The 17,229-nt window shown below is 40.7% G+C and overlaps 2 protein-coding genes across 8 annotated transcripts; one reads left to right on the top strand and one right to left on the bottom strand.

Moving 5' to 3' along the window:
- Positions 1-429: 429 nt before the first annotated feature.
- PTP-ER (Protein tyrosine phosphatase-ERK/Enhancer of Ras1) lies at positions 430-7,449 on the bottom strand. Of its 4 annotated transcripts, none has more exons than XM_017634245.1 (3): positions 6,908-7,449; positions 2,143-5,816; positions 430-2,082 (listed from the first exon to the last, which is right to left on the bottom strand). In XM_017634245.1, exons 2-3 carry the CDS (start codon positions 5,698-5,700, stop codon positions 610-612), a joined length of 5,031 nt encoding a protein of 1,676 aa, XP_017489734.1. In that variant the 5' UTR covers positions 5,701-5,816; positions 6,908-7,449; the 3' UTR covers positions 430-609. The 4 variants fall into 4 exon arrangements, with proteins under 4 accessions (XP_017489734.1, XP_017489726.1, XP_017489741.1 ...); XM_017634237.1 differs by having other exon boundaries at positions 6,937-7,449; XM_017634252.1 differs by having other exon boundaries at positions 2,143-7,129; positions 7,232-7,449.
- A 316-nt stretch (positions 7,450-7,765) lies between these two features.
- Sara (Smad anchor for receptor activation) lies at positions 7,766-15,778 on the top strand. Of its 4 annotated transcripts, none has more exons than XM_017634204.1 (10): positions 7,766-8,456; positions 8,905-9,973; positions 10,044-11,823; positions 11,880-12,182; positions 12,264-12,772; positions 12,830-13,103; positions 13,431-13,677; positions 13,751-13,871; positions 13,942-14,118; positions 14,179-14,331. In XM_017634204.1, the coding sequence occupies exons 2-10, from the start codon at positions 8,936-8,938 to the stop codon at positions 14,329-14,331; spliced, it is 4,602 nt and encodes a 1,533-aa protein (XP_017489693.1). In that variant the 5' UTR covers positions 7,766-8,456; positions 8,905-8,935. The 4 variants fall into 4 exon arrangements, with proteins under 4 accessions (XP_017489693.1, XP_017489686.1, XP_017489700.1 ...); XM_017634197.1 differs by having other exon boundaries at positions 7,767-8,228; XM_017634211.1 differs by lacking the exon at positions 7,766-8,456 and adding an exon at positions 8,491-8,513.
- The last annotated feature ends 1,451 nt before the right edge of the window (positions 15,779-17,229 follow it).

Genomic DNA, 17,229 nt, shown 5'->3' with positions numbered 1-17,229 from the left:
TACAACAAGAACTTATGGTAAATGAATTACATAAAAATGTTATATGCTCCCTAATATTGTCACATAACAAAAGCGATTAAAAATTCGCATTGGTTAAGCCCGAAAATTAATGATAGAATTATAAAAACAAAATCTTAAACGTTAGCAAACTAAAACAAGTAGCACAACCGACTTCAATTCTTATATAAAAATTTTGGAATACCGTTAATTTTTGTATGATCCAATGATCGGCGCTAAACCACCGACCACCGGGACCACCTGTGGGACACTCTACCTTTCCGACGAAAAAAAATTATTGAAATCGGTTGACGTTGGCCAAAGTTATGCGGTAACATACATAAAAAAAAAATAAATAAAAATATTCCGACGAATTGATAACCTTCTCTTTTTTTTGTAGTCGGTCAAAAACAACCACATTCATATTTATGAAAAAAATCTAGATAATAATAAAATCGTTACATCGTAAATATGTACTGCATTTGGTGTTGCATCCAATACCTTTTGAGTTTCTGGCTTTCTCTTAATTTAGAGTTGTTGTTGCTATTGTTGGCGCTATTTCCAATCTACACGCAATTTAATGCAAAATTTTGCGGGTATTTTTTTTTTTTCTTAGAAGCGCTTCAACGCAAATGTTCGCTTCAGATATAAGCAGACGGCTCGATGAATCAATTCATACTGCTCTGAGTTTTGTACCATTCCACCACGCTGTAAACGCAAATTACAAACAATGCCTAGAATGTCTACGAAAATGTCAGGAATTTTGGGTAGTTCCCCAAGCGCTGGCAACGGACACGTTAACGTATCCCCTTCACGTGCCGTATCCGCTGTATACTTCTTGTCAGGCGCACCCTCTTCTTTAGCCGTTTTAGCGTCCGCATCTGCGTCCATTTCGCTTTCATTCGCAACGCTTTCGCTTTTCTCTTGCTGCAACTGCTGTTGCTGTCGCCTTAGTATGTAGTTAACATAGTAGAGCGTATTCCGCGTAAAACTACTATCAGTGTCGGTTACACTGCTTGCTGTGGTAATTGCGCGCTGCGCTTGCGCCACGAATTCAACGGGCAACTGAAAATCGACGGGACTCAAAAGTGCTTGTGCTGCTAATTCACCAACAACACCAGCGCTGCTGTCCCGCTCTTTTCTCGCCTCAGCGGCCATTGTTGTTAGCGAATAGGCGAATGATTGACGGAGCTGACGCACAGCATTTAATATTGCGGTAAGGCATCCAGTGCGTCCGATTCCTGCAGAGCAATGAATGACCGGTAGTGGCTGCATAGCATTGAATATATCTTGTTGATACAAGTCTACCGCTTGTGCGGACACGTGAGAAGTTTTTTGTGGTTGAAGAACGCTAATAACGTCATCGTCGTCATCGTCCATTTCGAATGCATCAAATTCCGATTCGCATTTGCCGAGATTCAGTATGTGTAGACAGATGTCAAGTAGCGTGTTGATGTCCCGTGGCGAACGGTGGTCAGGCCAGTCGGGATACCAGTAGTGATAGCAGTATAGCCGATTGATAATCAATTGAGTACCACCATTACATTCTTCTGCATTCGCGCCAATATGGATGCAATACAATATTACGAATTTACGTATTGAGAAACCATTCTTGCGTACAATACCGATATTTTTTATAACGAAATAATTGCCTTTCGACTGTGGCAGAAACGGTAGCAGTTCTTCGCTTACTTTTGCTTGGTAGTAGTCGATTCCAATGTGTGATTCAGGCTCGGTACCACCGTCAGCCAAATGAAGGGGCGGCGGAGTTGTTTCATTCGGCAGCAAATAGGCGTTGAAAAAGTCCACTAACTCTGCAGTAGGTTCAACGACTTCATGCCAGCTTGTCGTTATAAATATTTCGTTTAATTCAATCGGAAAATATACGGCACATTTTTGTCGATTATTTTCGGCAAAATTCGTGAGCATTATGACTTTTTGATAAAACTGAAGCGTTCCCGCCTTGTTATCGGTGGTTTGAAAATATCGTCGTGTGTTCTGGTACACCATTAGCCAGAATTCAAAGATTGTGTTCGGCAAGGGCCCTTGCGTGGCCACGTAACATTTAGATGTATAATCTGGTCCCTTAAATGAAGAAACATTATTTTTTAGTTTTTATAGATAAAACAAATATAAATCCCTTACCTTTATATAATTTGCATTAATATAGGGCACTTCGTCCGATATATTGAGCTGTCGTAATATATGGTCAGCCAATTGTGCGTGTTCATCACGAATATCTTCGGCCAATTCGGTCAACTGTTTCCCCTCCTTCTCTAATAGCACACGCGAATTTTCATTTGGCAAAATAGTTTTGTATCGGTTCTTTGCCTGCGATCCGAATACCATAGGTTTTTCTTGATGATTCAATGGCAGATCCCAAAATTCTTTATGCAGATCGCAGAATATTCGCTTTTGCTCATCGTCATCGGGCTGTATCGCTGGCAGTACCGACTGTACTGCAGCCAAATAGCGTTCTGCTACTTCACAATCCTCGGAGGTGGTCACATGCATGCCTGGCGGTGTCTCAGCCTCTTTATTGCAGCGTACGCTGAGCATGGGCACCGCTTGCTCAGCCAAGCCTTTGTTGTTGGACGCATAGCTGTTATCGAAAATGTAATTGAGTTTTATAAGATCGAGCTGATTGAGTGCATTGGAAGCGTTTTGCAGCATCTGTATATTGGCCAAATATATCTTGAACTCTTCACTGGTACTTTGTGGTGACAACGGGCGCGTCATTATATTTCGCACACCTGTACACGAGCACACAGTGCTGTCCTGGAAATTGAAACTATCCCGTCGCCCTTCGGCATGTAAAGGCTGATTACCATTACCAACGCTCGTACCAATGCCATTGGGACCCCCACATTCCAAAGACATACTAGCGCTCGGTTTTAGATCGGATACGGAGCCAAAGCACACTTGTTTGGCATTCCGCCGATGCGCTTGATTCAAGTCAGCAAAAGGCGTTGAACCGCGGTTGAGACTTTCGCTGCTGAAAAACCGTCGATGAGGAGTGGGCGGTGCACCTGACGGCTTCGAATGCAGCGTACTAATGTCGGCTTCTTCAGCGCAAGTGTCGCCCAAGTATAGGCTGCTGCGGGCATGTGCATTTCGCTCGGTGCCAATGCCGCCAAAAGAGCTGCCCATGTTCAGCGTCAAACTTTGATTGGAACCGCGACGCTCCAATAGCCCTCTCTTTGGTGTAGCGTTGCTTGTTGTATTGTGCGTTGGTGTTATGAATGATGTAGTACGCGTAACTTTGTTCAGCGAGTGTTGGCTGGCATAGGAATTTAGATTGCCACATGATGCTGCCGCTAGGCTTGTAAGAGTGAGACTCTGATTGGAACCCCGTCGGCGGAACAGGCTCTGTTTTGCCCCTTGAGTCGCTGTAGCTTGTGGATGCGGCTGATTGGTGATGGGCGCGCCACTCAAGTCTAGGTTACAGCTTGATTTCGAGCTAAGGTTTGTTGCGGAGCTGCCAATAGCGGGGCCAAGGCTGTAGTTGGAAACGCTTAAGCCACTGCGACAATTTCCGAGTAAATTGCTGCAAGAGCCATTTAAATTCAGTGTTAAACTGTGATTGGAACCGCGGCGCTGCAGTAAATTGGTTGACGACGCTGATCCAGCTGGCTTAGGACGCATCGTCGCGCTTGGCAGCTCCATAGATTTCTGTTTGTGTGGTTGATGCCCGCCAGATGTACCTGTCGTTGTTGAAAACTCAACGAGTGTTAGGAATTCTGGCAAAGTTTTTAAATTTGTGTTCGAAGCATGCAATAAAGCGTTATGTTTGTGCATGCCGCGATGTGGTGTGAACGCCAGTGTCCCTGTACCAGGCGCGTAAGGTGCACAAAGAAGTGTGTTTTTATTATCCGCCTGGGCTTCATCATCAATCTCCTCCTGCAGCACCACCACCGTCGTATCGACTTCAAACTGTGGACGTTCAAATAAATCCGATTCCCTAGTGGCGGCACTACCATAAGTTTCTGCAGAGTTACGGTTACGGTTGTAGGCCGCCAACCATTCGGTAGATGCATTGCCGCTCGCGCTGCTCCCGCTTGGTTGCCGCCGGCGAGGCGTGCGTGGGAAACTACTACCACTCAGCGGGGTTTTTAAAGAGGACGTAGTGCTGCTTGGACATAGGGATTGGGCATGTAGATGAGCATGTGCAGTAAGTGTACCATCACCAAGCATTGATAACTGTGACAAGGAAGTTGAACGGTTACTGGCGGCGGCCGATGGAAGGCGCAGACACCGATCTGCTGCAATACGCTCGAAGCGAGCACCACTGACACTACGTGGCATAAATTGTTGAAGCGGAAGACAACTGCGCCGAAGCGTTTGCGCGTCAATCTCGTCACAACTTGCATGCGAATCACTTCGCCCGCTGGACGAGACGATAATAGTAAGTTCAGATTCTCTTGCGGCCGAATCAAGTGACAGTGCTTTTTCTTTGGTACTTTTAATGGTAGGTGTTTTCGGCTTTGGCGTAGGTGAAGGCGAGGTGGGTGCAGTCCCGCTTGGTTCCATCATACTACAGGGGACATTTGTAATTTTTATAGTCAAATTATTTTTGTTTTTGCGATTCTTTTTAGTGTCAACTGTGGTTGAGCTTATTGCACTTGGTTCTGCTGATACCCCGGCTACGCATTCGTCGGTGCGCGATTTGTCCTTATTGGTGTTTGAATTACTACCACTATAAATAACTGATTTTTTATTTTCATTGATAGCCCCACTGCTGCGTTGTCTGCTGTATCGAGTTTGTTGATTGTCACATACATTAGCGCCGGTTTCGTCGGTTTGAGGCTCCGTCCCAGATTGCTCACGAACAACCTGATCGATCTCTGGAAATTTAAAGTAATTGCCATTTTTATATCCCGCTGAGCTAATGACACCCAGTGGCGATCCAGTTAAGTTCAGATTATTTAATGATGCCAATAATTTTGGGGAACAGGGTAGGCGAGTACCGCTACTACTGCCACCAGCTAAATTTATATCAAAAATCTTTGGTGAAACTGCGTCAGCCTCCCTCAGCGTGATCGGTGAACTATTGCCACTATTCGAGCGTATTTGTGTGTCTCTCCAGCTTTCGGACATGGCTGGCCTATAACATGGTTTAGCATTTTCTTTATCTGCCATGGCGGCCACATTTTCCGTACTGCTGTCCATCGAAGCAGAGACAACATTTTTTAACAGCAGCTGTTGTGGCGAACAGGAGCGTCGTTCGTAAAGTGAAAATCGCCTTAATTTACGAGACACTACCGGCGAACTACTGCTGGACAATTGCTGTCTAGCACTAGCTAATGAACGCGAAGTAGCCGTTTGGGATGGCGTAGGAATTTTGCGTTGCAGAGTCATATCTGCTTGCTCAACCGCTTGTGGAGATTGACAATGCAACTCGACTATGTCTTCCATGTGCTCTAGTTTTGTTGGCGAAGGAAATTCGAAAGTACCCTGCACAAACTCCATTGGTGTGTAATAAGGTGTGCTCTTGTTGCTGCTAATGTCATCATAGTCGATTGCTGTATCAGGTGTTGGAGGCGCGTATTCAAAGTATCCACCACGCGACGGCTCTGAGCTAACAGGAGTCGCGCAGCTGCTGTTACTGCCGACAGCAGCAGCGGTGATAGTGACTGCATGGTGATGCTGGTTTTGCTGCTGCAATGTCGTTATAGTCTGATTATTGTTTTTACGACTTTCCATTTTCAATCACTACAGATTTATTTAAAATGTAAGACTGCAAGAAAGCGCTGCTGTTTATTTTTTCATTGCAACTGATGTCATGTTGGCGAACATCATGTAACTAGCAGTTATTGTATCTGTAAATAGTACATACATTTGAAAATAATTAAAAAAAAATATTTATGCAAAGCATTAGTAGATGGTTATGATGATACCAAAGAGCATATTTTCTATATTACGAAATGGTATTATTCACCATTTGCTATTTATTTCTAAATATCATTACTGCTTGCAGCTCTCGGATTTAGGTAATGCTTAATAGGTATGTGAAATGTCTATATAACTTATATAAACTTACGAAACTCAAAGTAAACAGTAAAGAGATTTCAGGTCTAAACAAAAAGTTGGCAACTATTGTATTGCGATTTAAATACGCACAACATTTGGCAGGTTTATTAACAAGTCGTAAGGAGATTATATACAATTGTGTGCGTTGTTTAAATTGGTCGGCAGCCGCAACCGCCACCACAAGTATGTACTCAATTTTTCATTTATATTTTCGTGTACACTGTACACTTTATGGGAGCGAAGACCTGATTCGATATTTACATAATATATTTGCAAATAGGAAATACAATTTACAATACTTTGGAAACATTCTAAACTTATGTATTTGTAGAGTTTAGTATTTCGTTTTTAATTGGTTGCGTCGTTTCATTTGTTTATAGAAAAGGTGCAAAACGATAGCACATCTATAGTTTAAGATGCGCCCTGGACCTGCGGAAAATACAATATTCCAGATATTTGTTTATAAATAAACATTAAAGCAAAAAAGATTACTTCAGCAGTATGTTGAAATCAACATTCCCTCCTCAGACGCCACCTGAGCAAGTCTATGAATGATGCCATTTTTATTTTGATATTCCATAATTATTTTCAAAGGGGAAACGCTGTCGAACATATAAGCGTTAACAGCATTATGTACATTGTGCCGGAAGGACTTTCACCAGAACATTATTCATAAAATAGATTTATTTCTATTTATAATTTTAGTAGTGAGAATTGGGACGATTACTCCATAAACCACAGCAACTTCATTTTTCGATTTTTTTCTTTGTATGTACATATTTATGTATGTATTAAGTATGTCTGTCTATTGCTTTCTACGTTTTACATTTCGTCCGAGTCGCCACATCTGCACTTACTTGGACACCTATAGATAGTTAACCTGTCTCATTTCATGCATAATTTTCATACCCATTATAGTTGTTAATCCAGACCATCCACATAAAGAGAGATTAATTTCCATTTTAAACTCCAAGAAAATTCATTGAAATATATTCAAAATTGATAGTTGCACTTGCAGTTTGGTTCATAACTGGTCAAGCGTTTATCCAGCTTTTGGTACAAATATGTGGTCAAGTAAATTAGTTTACTTAATAATTGAACACTGGAAGAATTAAGTAGAGAAAAATTTAGTAGGTGATTTGCATTTCTTATTTATTTGATGGCGTATTAAATAGATCACCGAAAAATCACTAATATACACAACATGAACTAAATTTGGTGCACAAAGTATCTAGATACAAATTTCAGAGTTTACTAGTCTCAGACAAATTAGTATCTATAACTTGACAGTTCTTGTTCTCGCAAAAGGTACGCAAGGTTGCTTAAATAAAAGAGTCGAAACCAGTTATGGAATAGTGGATACAGGTGTTGGAAGTTCATTCGGTACAGTATTTATTTACATATTATATTTATAGATTTAAGTTCTTTAATACCACTTATGTGTTTGCCGGAGAAGAAAGGGCCTTATTTGGAAGAATTACAAATTTTTTATTGTCACTGAATACTTAAACCTCAAAAGCAGATCATGAAATATTTATACCAAATTAAAGGTAATAACTTGTACTTTCTAAATAATGTAAATTTTTTTGATTGTAATCACGTAATTTTCTCAAAAAAGGTTATATGAAAAATAATATAAATTAGGTACATAAACGTAAACATAAATTAGTTATCTTTTTTACACATTAATTTTTTTAATCGGTTATGTACTTCATAAGATATTAATATTTGTAGAAATCAAAAAAAAATAACTTTTAACACTAAATACCTTTAAAACTAGAAGGCTCCGGAACCTAAGAGTGGGTATATTTGAAAATTGGAGGAACACAGCTTTCCAATGGCGTAGTCAAAATTTGTCGCCCTGGTTATCGTAATCTCCTCGCGCCAAAAGTTTGTTGTGGAGTTGCTCGCCTAAAAAGCTTTTAAAGCCGAAACGACTTCGAAAGCCGCAACGCCTGTAAAACCTTCTATGGAGTTTCACCTTTATGCCCTTTTTAGGAACTTTTGTTTGCTATAAGGTACAAAGGGTTCCGAAAATTAGGAAGAAATTTTCCATCCCTGTTACAAAACTGTCATTTATCTGTTTTATCTGCAGGAACTTTTTTTGTTTAGAAAACGTAAAATTGTAGAAAATATTTTGTTAAGCGATATTCGCCAGGTTGCAATCAAATAACGCTGAATAATTGGATGGTTTGTGATTGGTAATAACATCTTACATTTTAACAATTAAATAAAACTGCATTAGCCGGCCAAGGATTACCTGAATAGTTTATGGTTTGTCCGAATTGCAAAGGTGTCTTTGTATTTTGCATTGTTTGCTAATTCGCCCTAAGCTGGAAAATTTGTAAATAATATAAAAACCCACAGAAGATGATTCATACTAAAAAGGGATAGTGCACCGAACTAACTGATAAAAAATAAAAACAAAGGCAAGTAAGTGATTTTCAGGCAGATAAGAAGCACCTTGGTTCCTGGATCCTGAAGTGGTAAATCTGGAAATCCTATTGATATTATTTTCGGGTTTTTGATGGAGTTTTGGGAAAGGGGAAGCGGAGCGCTAGTCTCTGGGCCGATTAGGTGCCCGTGCCGATACATACATAAGTATGCGTAGTCTCCTCGCCCTGTGTGTGCAGTCGTACATAAGTAAATATATACGCATATGTGTACATGGTTTGCAAAACTAATTAACACAATAGCAAATGATTTATGTACAAATTTTTATGCGATTCTTTGCTAAGACAAACCCAAATAAATCCAAAAGTCACTAATAGAGGTATCATAGAAAAGGCTTGAAACATATGTACTTGCCCAAACTGTTCTCTAATGTTTTTGCACAGTTCGTCGGCAAATAATTTCACTTCTTATTTTATTTTCCAGATTAAATGGCAATATCGAACAAAACCCTAAAATGGATCTAGTGGATATAGATCAAGTTTTAGATAATTTAGAATTACGTGAGGCCGCAGACGAACACAACAGGTCTATATCAGCTGCAAGTGCGCCTACAACAAAAAACAATGCAGAACTTACAAACCATTACCCAAGAGTAGGAAATTTAAATACTACAACCCACAAAAGTGGGTTTGTAGGCGTTTCCCAGGTATTTAACAGTTTAGATGATTATCAGAAAAATGTTGAGTCGTTGGAATCGGCGCCAGTGCAGCGTTATGACGAAGAGTGTCGGCTAATACCTGATAATGTGAGCACAACACAGGAATTAGATAAAAATACAAAAAAGAGTGGTTTTGATGATGCTGTGACTCCAAATGAACAAGTAACAACTTACACTTCTCAAATAACAACGAAAAATGAAACGGTTGAGAATGTCAAAAGTGGTAGTAGTATAACTGGATCGCACAATAATGTATACGAAGAAGATGTCGTGGATGAAGAAGAGGCCAGTGATGATTTACACAAGTTTACTGAAAATTCTAAGCATACACGGAAAATTGGATATGAAATGAATGAAGCAGCCGACAACAGTCCACTTTCGTCAGATTCATTAACCACTTCATCTTCGTCAACTTTTTCATCAGGCCCATCACCGGGAATCGTTTCCACTACTGATGAACAATCTGCACCACTTTCACCTGAGGAAATAAGCGAAGATCGAGATGCACTCTTGCCAGTACATCCGTACGCTGCGGGTCCAGATGATGAAAATTATGATGAAGAGGAGGCGGTGGCAATGACCGAAGACGGGTTGGAGACAGATGGTGAAGAACGGGATCCACTAAGTGCGCCACAAGCTGAAAGCACAGCTGGGCTAGAAGATATAGCTGCAGGCTTATCGTCCATATCATTGACAACCGGAAACTCGCAACTCAACTTACCGACTGCCTCGTCAGTATTGCAAAATGTGCTAGAAGATTTGTCGGAGACTACAAGTAACTCACTTTTAAGTCAGCAGATTGACGGAGCTCAGGAAAACAATCTGTTGAAAAAGGTAATACGACGTTAAAAATTATATAAATATTAAATGCTACATGCTAAAGGTATATTACAACTTTTATCAGGAATTACGGCTTAACTTCGATTTAGACAAAAGCGAACGAGCAAATGTAAAAAATGAGGAGGATATCACCGGTAAAAACTGCGAAGCTGTTGTGCCCCTAAAAAAACAGGAACCCATAAAAGTGTTGCAGCAACCGATTACCTTCGGTTCAACAATGGACGAAATTTCGGATACGGAGCTGGACAGTATGTTGCAAGAGATGGACATAGATGATGTCAGTGAGTTCGATGCTATGTCTAAGCTAAATGTTACAAATGCATGTGGCTCACCACCTCCTCCGTTGACATCAACAACAACCGCGAAAACATTCGAAAGTATATCGACAGTTGCTTCAGCAATTCCAAAACTAAATAATGCTGTAGTCGTCGACCGTAGAGCAAGCCCAGAGAGGAGAAATGTACTCGAGGGTGTGGAAAGCTACAGCGGCAATGATTGCGTAAATGCAGACAGTTTTTCCCAGGCATCGACGGTTGAATTTTCGGAAATACGCGCACATTCTACAGAAGCAGCTCAGGCAGACACTGATATGTTACCATCATCCAATTCCGTTGCATCATCATACACTGGTTCAGAATGTTCGCTGGAAGGTGGCGTGATCGGGGGACATCGGATAAGTGATGAAGATGAGATTGAAGATGCGACAGTGGACCGTCGAAAAGCTTCAGCTGAAAATGGAGACGATGAGGACGGCAGCACAGATGAAGACGCTAAAAGTGATTCAGCGGCGCAACGGCCACAACGTCCGACATCACTTAATTTGCCTATGTTGCAATCTAACCTTTATGAGAATGCCGGCCAAACGCCTCCAGGCACGCAGTCGACTCAAAATACAACACTTGGAACGGAAAATGCTGAGTCGAATGCGCCAAGTGCTGTTAGTTGCAATTCTGCGCCAAATATAACACCAGATGATGCTGTTGCAACCAATGGTGAAGTGGCTGAGGCAACTGGCTATAGTGATCCGTATGCGAATTTAGGCAAAGTGCCTCCTATTTGGGTGCCAGATAACATGGCTGCCGGATGCATGCAGTGCCATGCCAAATTCACAATGATTAAACGTCGTCACCACTGTCGTGCTTGTGGTAAAGTACTCTGCTCCGTTTGTTGTTCACAAAAATTCAAGTTGGAGTTCCTCAGCAACACCGCCGAATCTCGTGTCTGTTTGCAGTGCTTTCTCATACTTACACAAAGACAACAAGGCGCTGGCGCTATAGGAAGCGAGGTGGTGGCAACTGATATGCAAGATGATGTTTTAGCGGCAGCTGTCAGTACAAATTCCGCAACAAACACAACAGCAGGCGAAGTGCGCTCACCCAATCCGAACAATCCCATGGAGTACTGCTCCACTATACCGCCCTACAGACAGGTGAGCACGCAAAATACACAGCCACCATCTGTAATTGTGCCAGTGGGTGTACTCAAGAAAGAAGGTAGCAGTTATTCGTCGAATTCATCGAATGGCGGTGGGGATGGCAACAAGAAAGGGCGCAAAAGAAAGAGTGTTATGTTCAGTGATGGCATTGCACCCGGCAGCGATTTGGCCAGCATGGAACATCAGTGGGCTGACGCGAAACATGCGCGTCGTGGATCGCATCAACAGGGTGATAAGACACGAAATAGCAGCGGTGCAGTAAATAAACCACCGACTCCTGTGCGAGCCCAACCAAGTGGTAGTAATAGTGATGCCTCAACAATTGGGTTGGTGGCGTCGCTGTTTCGCGGTTCTTTACCACCACTGGCTGCAGCGGCTACAATATCAGCGGCTCAAGACGGCGCAGATGGTTAGTAGGAAAGTACTTCTTTTTGCTGAATTCAATATATTTTTTTTTATTCATAGATCACGCTAAAACAGCTGCGAGCAGATCGAAAAGCGTCACGAATAGCAGTAAGGTCCCAGATGCTGTTTCAGCTATGCGGTCAAAACGTTTACCTCCATCTGGTAGCGATGAAAATGGCTGCTTCATTCCGCCAGGTGACAACAACTCTTTGCCGCCAATATATGTACGCAAAGATGAAAACAGCTGTGATTTTGAATACAAAGAAGTTCTTAACAACCAAGATCTCGTGGCACGTTTACAAAGCGAGACAATCCGATTCGCACTGGAAAAAAATTTATTCGTTGACGTGAAAATATTAAATTGTAAGTACGGGCAACTAAACAAATTTCTAAATATGATTACTATATAATATATACATGCGTGTTATAACTACTTTTCTTCAGTGAAATGTTGCATGAATCGTACTGTTATCAATTTTACTACATGTGGCTTGCATCATGTTGGCAATGATGAGCTCATCATTTTATTGGAATATGAGCCACAATCCACCCCGCCGGACATAAGTAAAGACAATGAGGTGATGCCAATACCAAAGGATATATTTGTGCATCTTTATGAAATATATCGCGATGCTGAGTTGGGAAATCCAATCGCCGAATTGTCTTACACCAGTCCACGATCGAGCAATTTTTTAGGCACCCGCGACTATGGCGGCTTCATATTTATACGCGCTACTTTTCAGTGTTTGCAGGATGTTTTATTGCCAGAGCAACCCTTTCTCATTGGTATACTCATTCACCGCAACGAGGTGCCATGGGCCAAAGTATTTCCACTTCGTTTAATGTTGCGATTGGGCGCACAGTATCGCTACTATCCCTGCCCACACATTTCTATACGTAATCGAGAATCGGTTTATGCTGAAATAGCGCAGACAATAATTAATTTCCTTGCGGTAAGTAAAACGAATTTCCTACGAGTGAGTTTTTTATTTGTACGAAATGCATTTCAGGATTTCCGAAATTATTCGTATACTCTGCCCTGCATCAAGGGAATGTATATACATATGGAAGATAGACAGACAACGGTAATGATACCACGCAATCGTCAAGATGACGTTATTAAAGCAATAAAAAATGCCAGCGATCATATATTGGCGTTTGGTGGAAATTTTTCAAAAACTGCGGATGGGCATTTGGTATGCATGCAAAATGTGAATGATATGGGTACTGAAATGTATGCATATTCAACACAAGCTATCAACATACAAGGAAAACCGCGCAGAGGTGAGGTTAAGGTTTTATATGAGAACAATTTCGGGCTTTTTCGTGAACTTGTTAAACTATATTTATGTATGTTGTAGCTGCCTTCTTACAATTTCATAGAAACAAACAGATTTTTAATTTATTTTGGTAGTTAGTTAAAACAAACTATGAAAATGTATTTAGTAAATCATGTCGACTTCAATTCTCATCAATTTCAGTACATGACCGGCAGCTTTTAATTCGTTGATTACAGATCTTATCATCCTCAGAAAATTGCTGATAGCTTTTAGTCTCATATGACACTAACTTAAAAGTAAATAAACTATAATTTGTATTTTATTTTTTAAGTTACTGCCGCGAGTTTCTTTGTATTGAATGAGTCTTTGAAAAGCACGAGCGGGCTTTCTGGAAAATGTAGCATCGTTGAAGATGGTTTGATGGTACAAGTATTGCCAAGTAAAATGGAGGAAATACGTAATTCGCTGCAAAATCAAAAAGATGTTGAAATAATATGCGGTCCGGTGGATGCCAACGATCAACAAACTGAGGTTGTGAGCATAAAATGGGTGGATAATGATCGCGACTTTAATGTTGGGTAAATTTTTTGAGTTTGATTTACCAAAAAGAAAAACAAATTTCATATTTATCTACACATTTCTAAATTACAGCGTGAAATCACCTATCGATGAAAAATCTATGGATGGTATATGCAGTATGCGCGTACATGATAGTTTTAACTATTCGAATGCTAATTACGCTATACGGCTCACAGACATTTATATACTTAAGGTGAGTGCTACACTTCTTTTTTTTACCAGCTTAGCATAATCGAAATGACGTTTCCCTTATTCTTCAACAGTATGACGAGTGGTATGCCTCTGCACAGTCTGCTGTAGCAGCCACTTCTATGGATATCACGCGCATGGCGGGACAAATTGCGCGTAGTGCTTGCGTTGCACTGGTACCCTTTCTTGATTTATTCGTCGCAAGTGGCAGTCGGAAGCTAGCTTTACGTGCAACAATTCATCAAGAAAATGTATGTGCACTGTACGTAATAAAACACATAAATATAAATTACATATTTGCTTATCTGCAGGTCTGCTATGAAGCTGGCACACGTGGCAATAAACTTCCTCCGCTTTATATGAATGCTTTGGATGATCAACTCATACCGACACTTCATGGCGAGTCGTCCGGCATTGAGGATGCAATAATTTTAGAGTTAGTTTTTTACATTTTAAATGTTTAGTCTATTCTAATGGGGGAAAGTTGGTAAGTAAGTCAGTATTTCAAAGTTTGAAATTTGAAATTCAAACCGTTAAGCAGCGTATTACTATGACTTTTCTATAGCATTAATGTAGAGTTCGGGCGAGTGAAAAATGAAATAACAAAAAAAAAAGCGATTTGGATAAGAGGTTAAGTTGGCTCACAATCACATGTGTAGCTACAATCAAATCGTGTCGTTGGGAAAGCAAAATGGCAACTAAATAAATATTACGTAATATTGGCAATAAAACCAGACAGGAGAGGCAACAGCCTCTGTAGTTATCAAATAATAGCGCTCAATTAGAAAAGTCGACTTTGCATTGAGTGTAGTGTAGTAAATATATTTTATTTTCTCTTGAAATAAGGCTGCTTTGAAAGCTTCTTTTATGAATATACGAAAGTCATACATATATGCGTACATACCTACATACATGTATGGGTAGTTAAGCTGGTTATAGATCTATTGTATGCTACTTGTTTTAGTGTAAAGATTTAAATATCTATGTAACTAAACCGATTTACAATTGAAAAATTGTATTCGACTTTTATTTATCACTATCCAAATTCAATTTGACTATATTCTTTTTTGTTTTGAGAAATAAAGTACCTATCTATTAGCAATTCTATATACAAATTATGGTAACACAAAAAAATTGCATATCGTCGATGTTTATGCAAAACCGCCTAAATCGTGTAAAGGAAATTTGGTAACCCTGAACTCCAGTTACCAAGATTTATGCATAAAAATCGTAGAATCGTTATCAAAACAACAGATTTGTAAAGCAATGCCTACAAAGAAATCCCGTTTTCTCGCTCCCCTCGTAAAATTTGAGGGCGTAAGATAGGCGATTTTGAATAGGGCGATGGGCGGTTTTACAAAAACATCGACGGTATATGTATTTCTTGAATACAACGCGTTCATAACACTCCGACTGCATTTTTCCAACATAAGAGTCATGGAATATTTTTGAATGGAGCATTATACTCTCTGAAAAAATGTCATTGTACATATATAGGAAAAGGATGGTAGTATCGAAGAAAAGTGTTTCGACTTAAAAACTTTTTCAGAGTCATGAAAGCTCTAGCTGTTGCAAGGTGTTGTGTTTGGAGTACAAAGGCGCAAAAAAATTCAGAAGTGGAATTCTAACTCTGGCTGTCCCTAAAAGCATGACTACTTTTAAATGTTCTCCGCAAATTTAATGGATACAGAGTTTAAAATGGCCAGAAGCATTTAAGAAGAGTTTTCAATTGTTCTTAGAGGACCAGGCGGCATTGTACCTAACCAGTTGCAAAACTCTTTGGAGGCTTCGAAGCCGGCTCCAATCTTCACTAGTTGCGCTGTGCGAGGGCAGGGAGTGGCGCTTGTTCCGAAGACTGGCGAAAGCCCCCCAGGGTTTTCAGGATATCTTCGAGATTGCTTAAAACCCTCCGACTTAACGGAACGTAGAACTTAGAGAATCAAAATGAAACAGATTTCGACGTGGCATTAAGTTACGTTAAGTTGCCATAATCAGACCATAATTCCTAGTATGTCAGAACTCTTTCCATTCAGTAGCATATATCTACGTATGTATAAGATTCGCGTTCGCTTAGCACTTTCTGACAGTCTTAAGGCTGAGCTTGATTCTATGTGTATGAAAAGTAGTAGTGAAAGCCAAGCATTGAGAAAATAGTGGAGAAAACATCAGGTGCCCTCTACCGCTGCAGGGATAATATTACCAATTTCTCTCTCCGGGCCTCTCGTAGCGCGGGTTCCCTCTTTGGAATTACTGAGTACTGAGGGTGTCTCCTACATTGGAAATTAGTGTTTTCTTTAACATTAATTCGATCGACATCATAGGTCAGGCGGCTGCAGCAGGCGCTGAGGTTAGACTTGAGGCTTTGGGTGCTCAAATGACCAAAGTATTCGAAAAAGAAAAATATCGCCTTGTTACCACTACGTTTGGTCGCAAATGGCTTGGATAAGCCGTGTAGGTTTTTCGCGAATACCAAATTTAGACATATCGTTGTTGTTGTTGTAGCAGCATACAAATTCCCCAAAAACTTTTTGGGGAGTGTTGCTGGAGTGACAGTCCTTGGCCAGATATAAATCTGGGTCGTTCCGGTTACGTAGACCCGACTGTCGTGGGAACGTTTAGACATATCGTCGTAGAGGCAGCTTGCTCCCCAGAGATGATATGCATAGCGTGGAAGTTTTCAAAAGAAACATGAAGTTGGTACATACGACAAGGCTACCTGGAGTACCTCCATTATGGCACACCACAGTGGTAGACTCCTGATGGCATTGGAGCAGGCGTATTTTGCCCCAGACGGAAGCTTTCGTTCCTCCTAGGTGTCTTTCCAAGCATCTTCCAAGCAGAAATCTATGACAAAAGTCTGTATGTTAAGACCAACCTTTGCAGGAATTATCGTAGTGAGAGGTTCCTCATTTTAACTGATAGTCGTGCGTCTCTTAAAGTTCCCTCATCCCATCAGGTCAAATCCTGTGTAGATAAGCTTATTGCTCTGGCTTAGAATAATGCTATCCAATTGCTATGGGCACCAGGGCACATGCGAGTCGAAGGAAATAAGGAAGCGATTCTGGTAGTCAGAAATGCTGCTGTCTCGACCCTGATAGACCTGAGATCTTCCTTACAGTAGGTTCCAACATGACAAAAAAAGCTCTCATAAAGAAAAATACCAAACGTAGGGCACGGCAATGGCGTACAACATGCCATCTAATTCTGGCATTAATTCTGAAATTTACCTGGGGCTAGCTGTCATGAGTTGTGGGCACGATAGATATACTGTTAGCCGGCTATCTATGTATACACATATCTACCTCGTGTTTCTCGAGGGTCTAAAATCGCTCTTGTTGAACACTTTATTTGTTTCGCCATTT

The sequence above is a fragment of the Rhagoletis zephyria genome, unplaced genomic scaffold (genome assembly GCF_001687245.7).
Source record: "Rhagoletis zephyria isolate East Lansing unplaced genomic scaffold, Rhagoletis_zephyria_1.1 Rzeph_scaffold_00112, whole genome shotgun sequence".
Lineage (NCBI taxonomy): Eukaryota > Metazoa > Arthropoda > Insecta > Diptera > Tephritidae > Rhagoletis > Rhagoletis zephyria.
The sequence above is the reverse complement of the archived record's forward strand: the minus strand, read 5'-3'. Positions and strand labels throughout refer to the sequence as shown.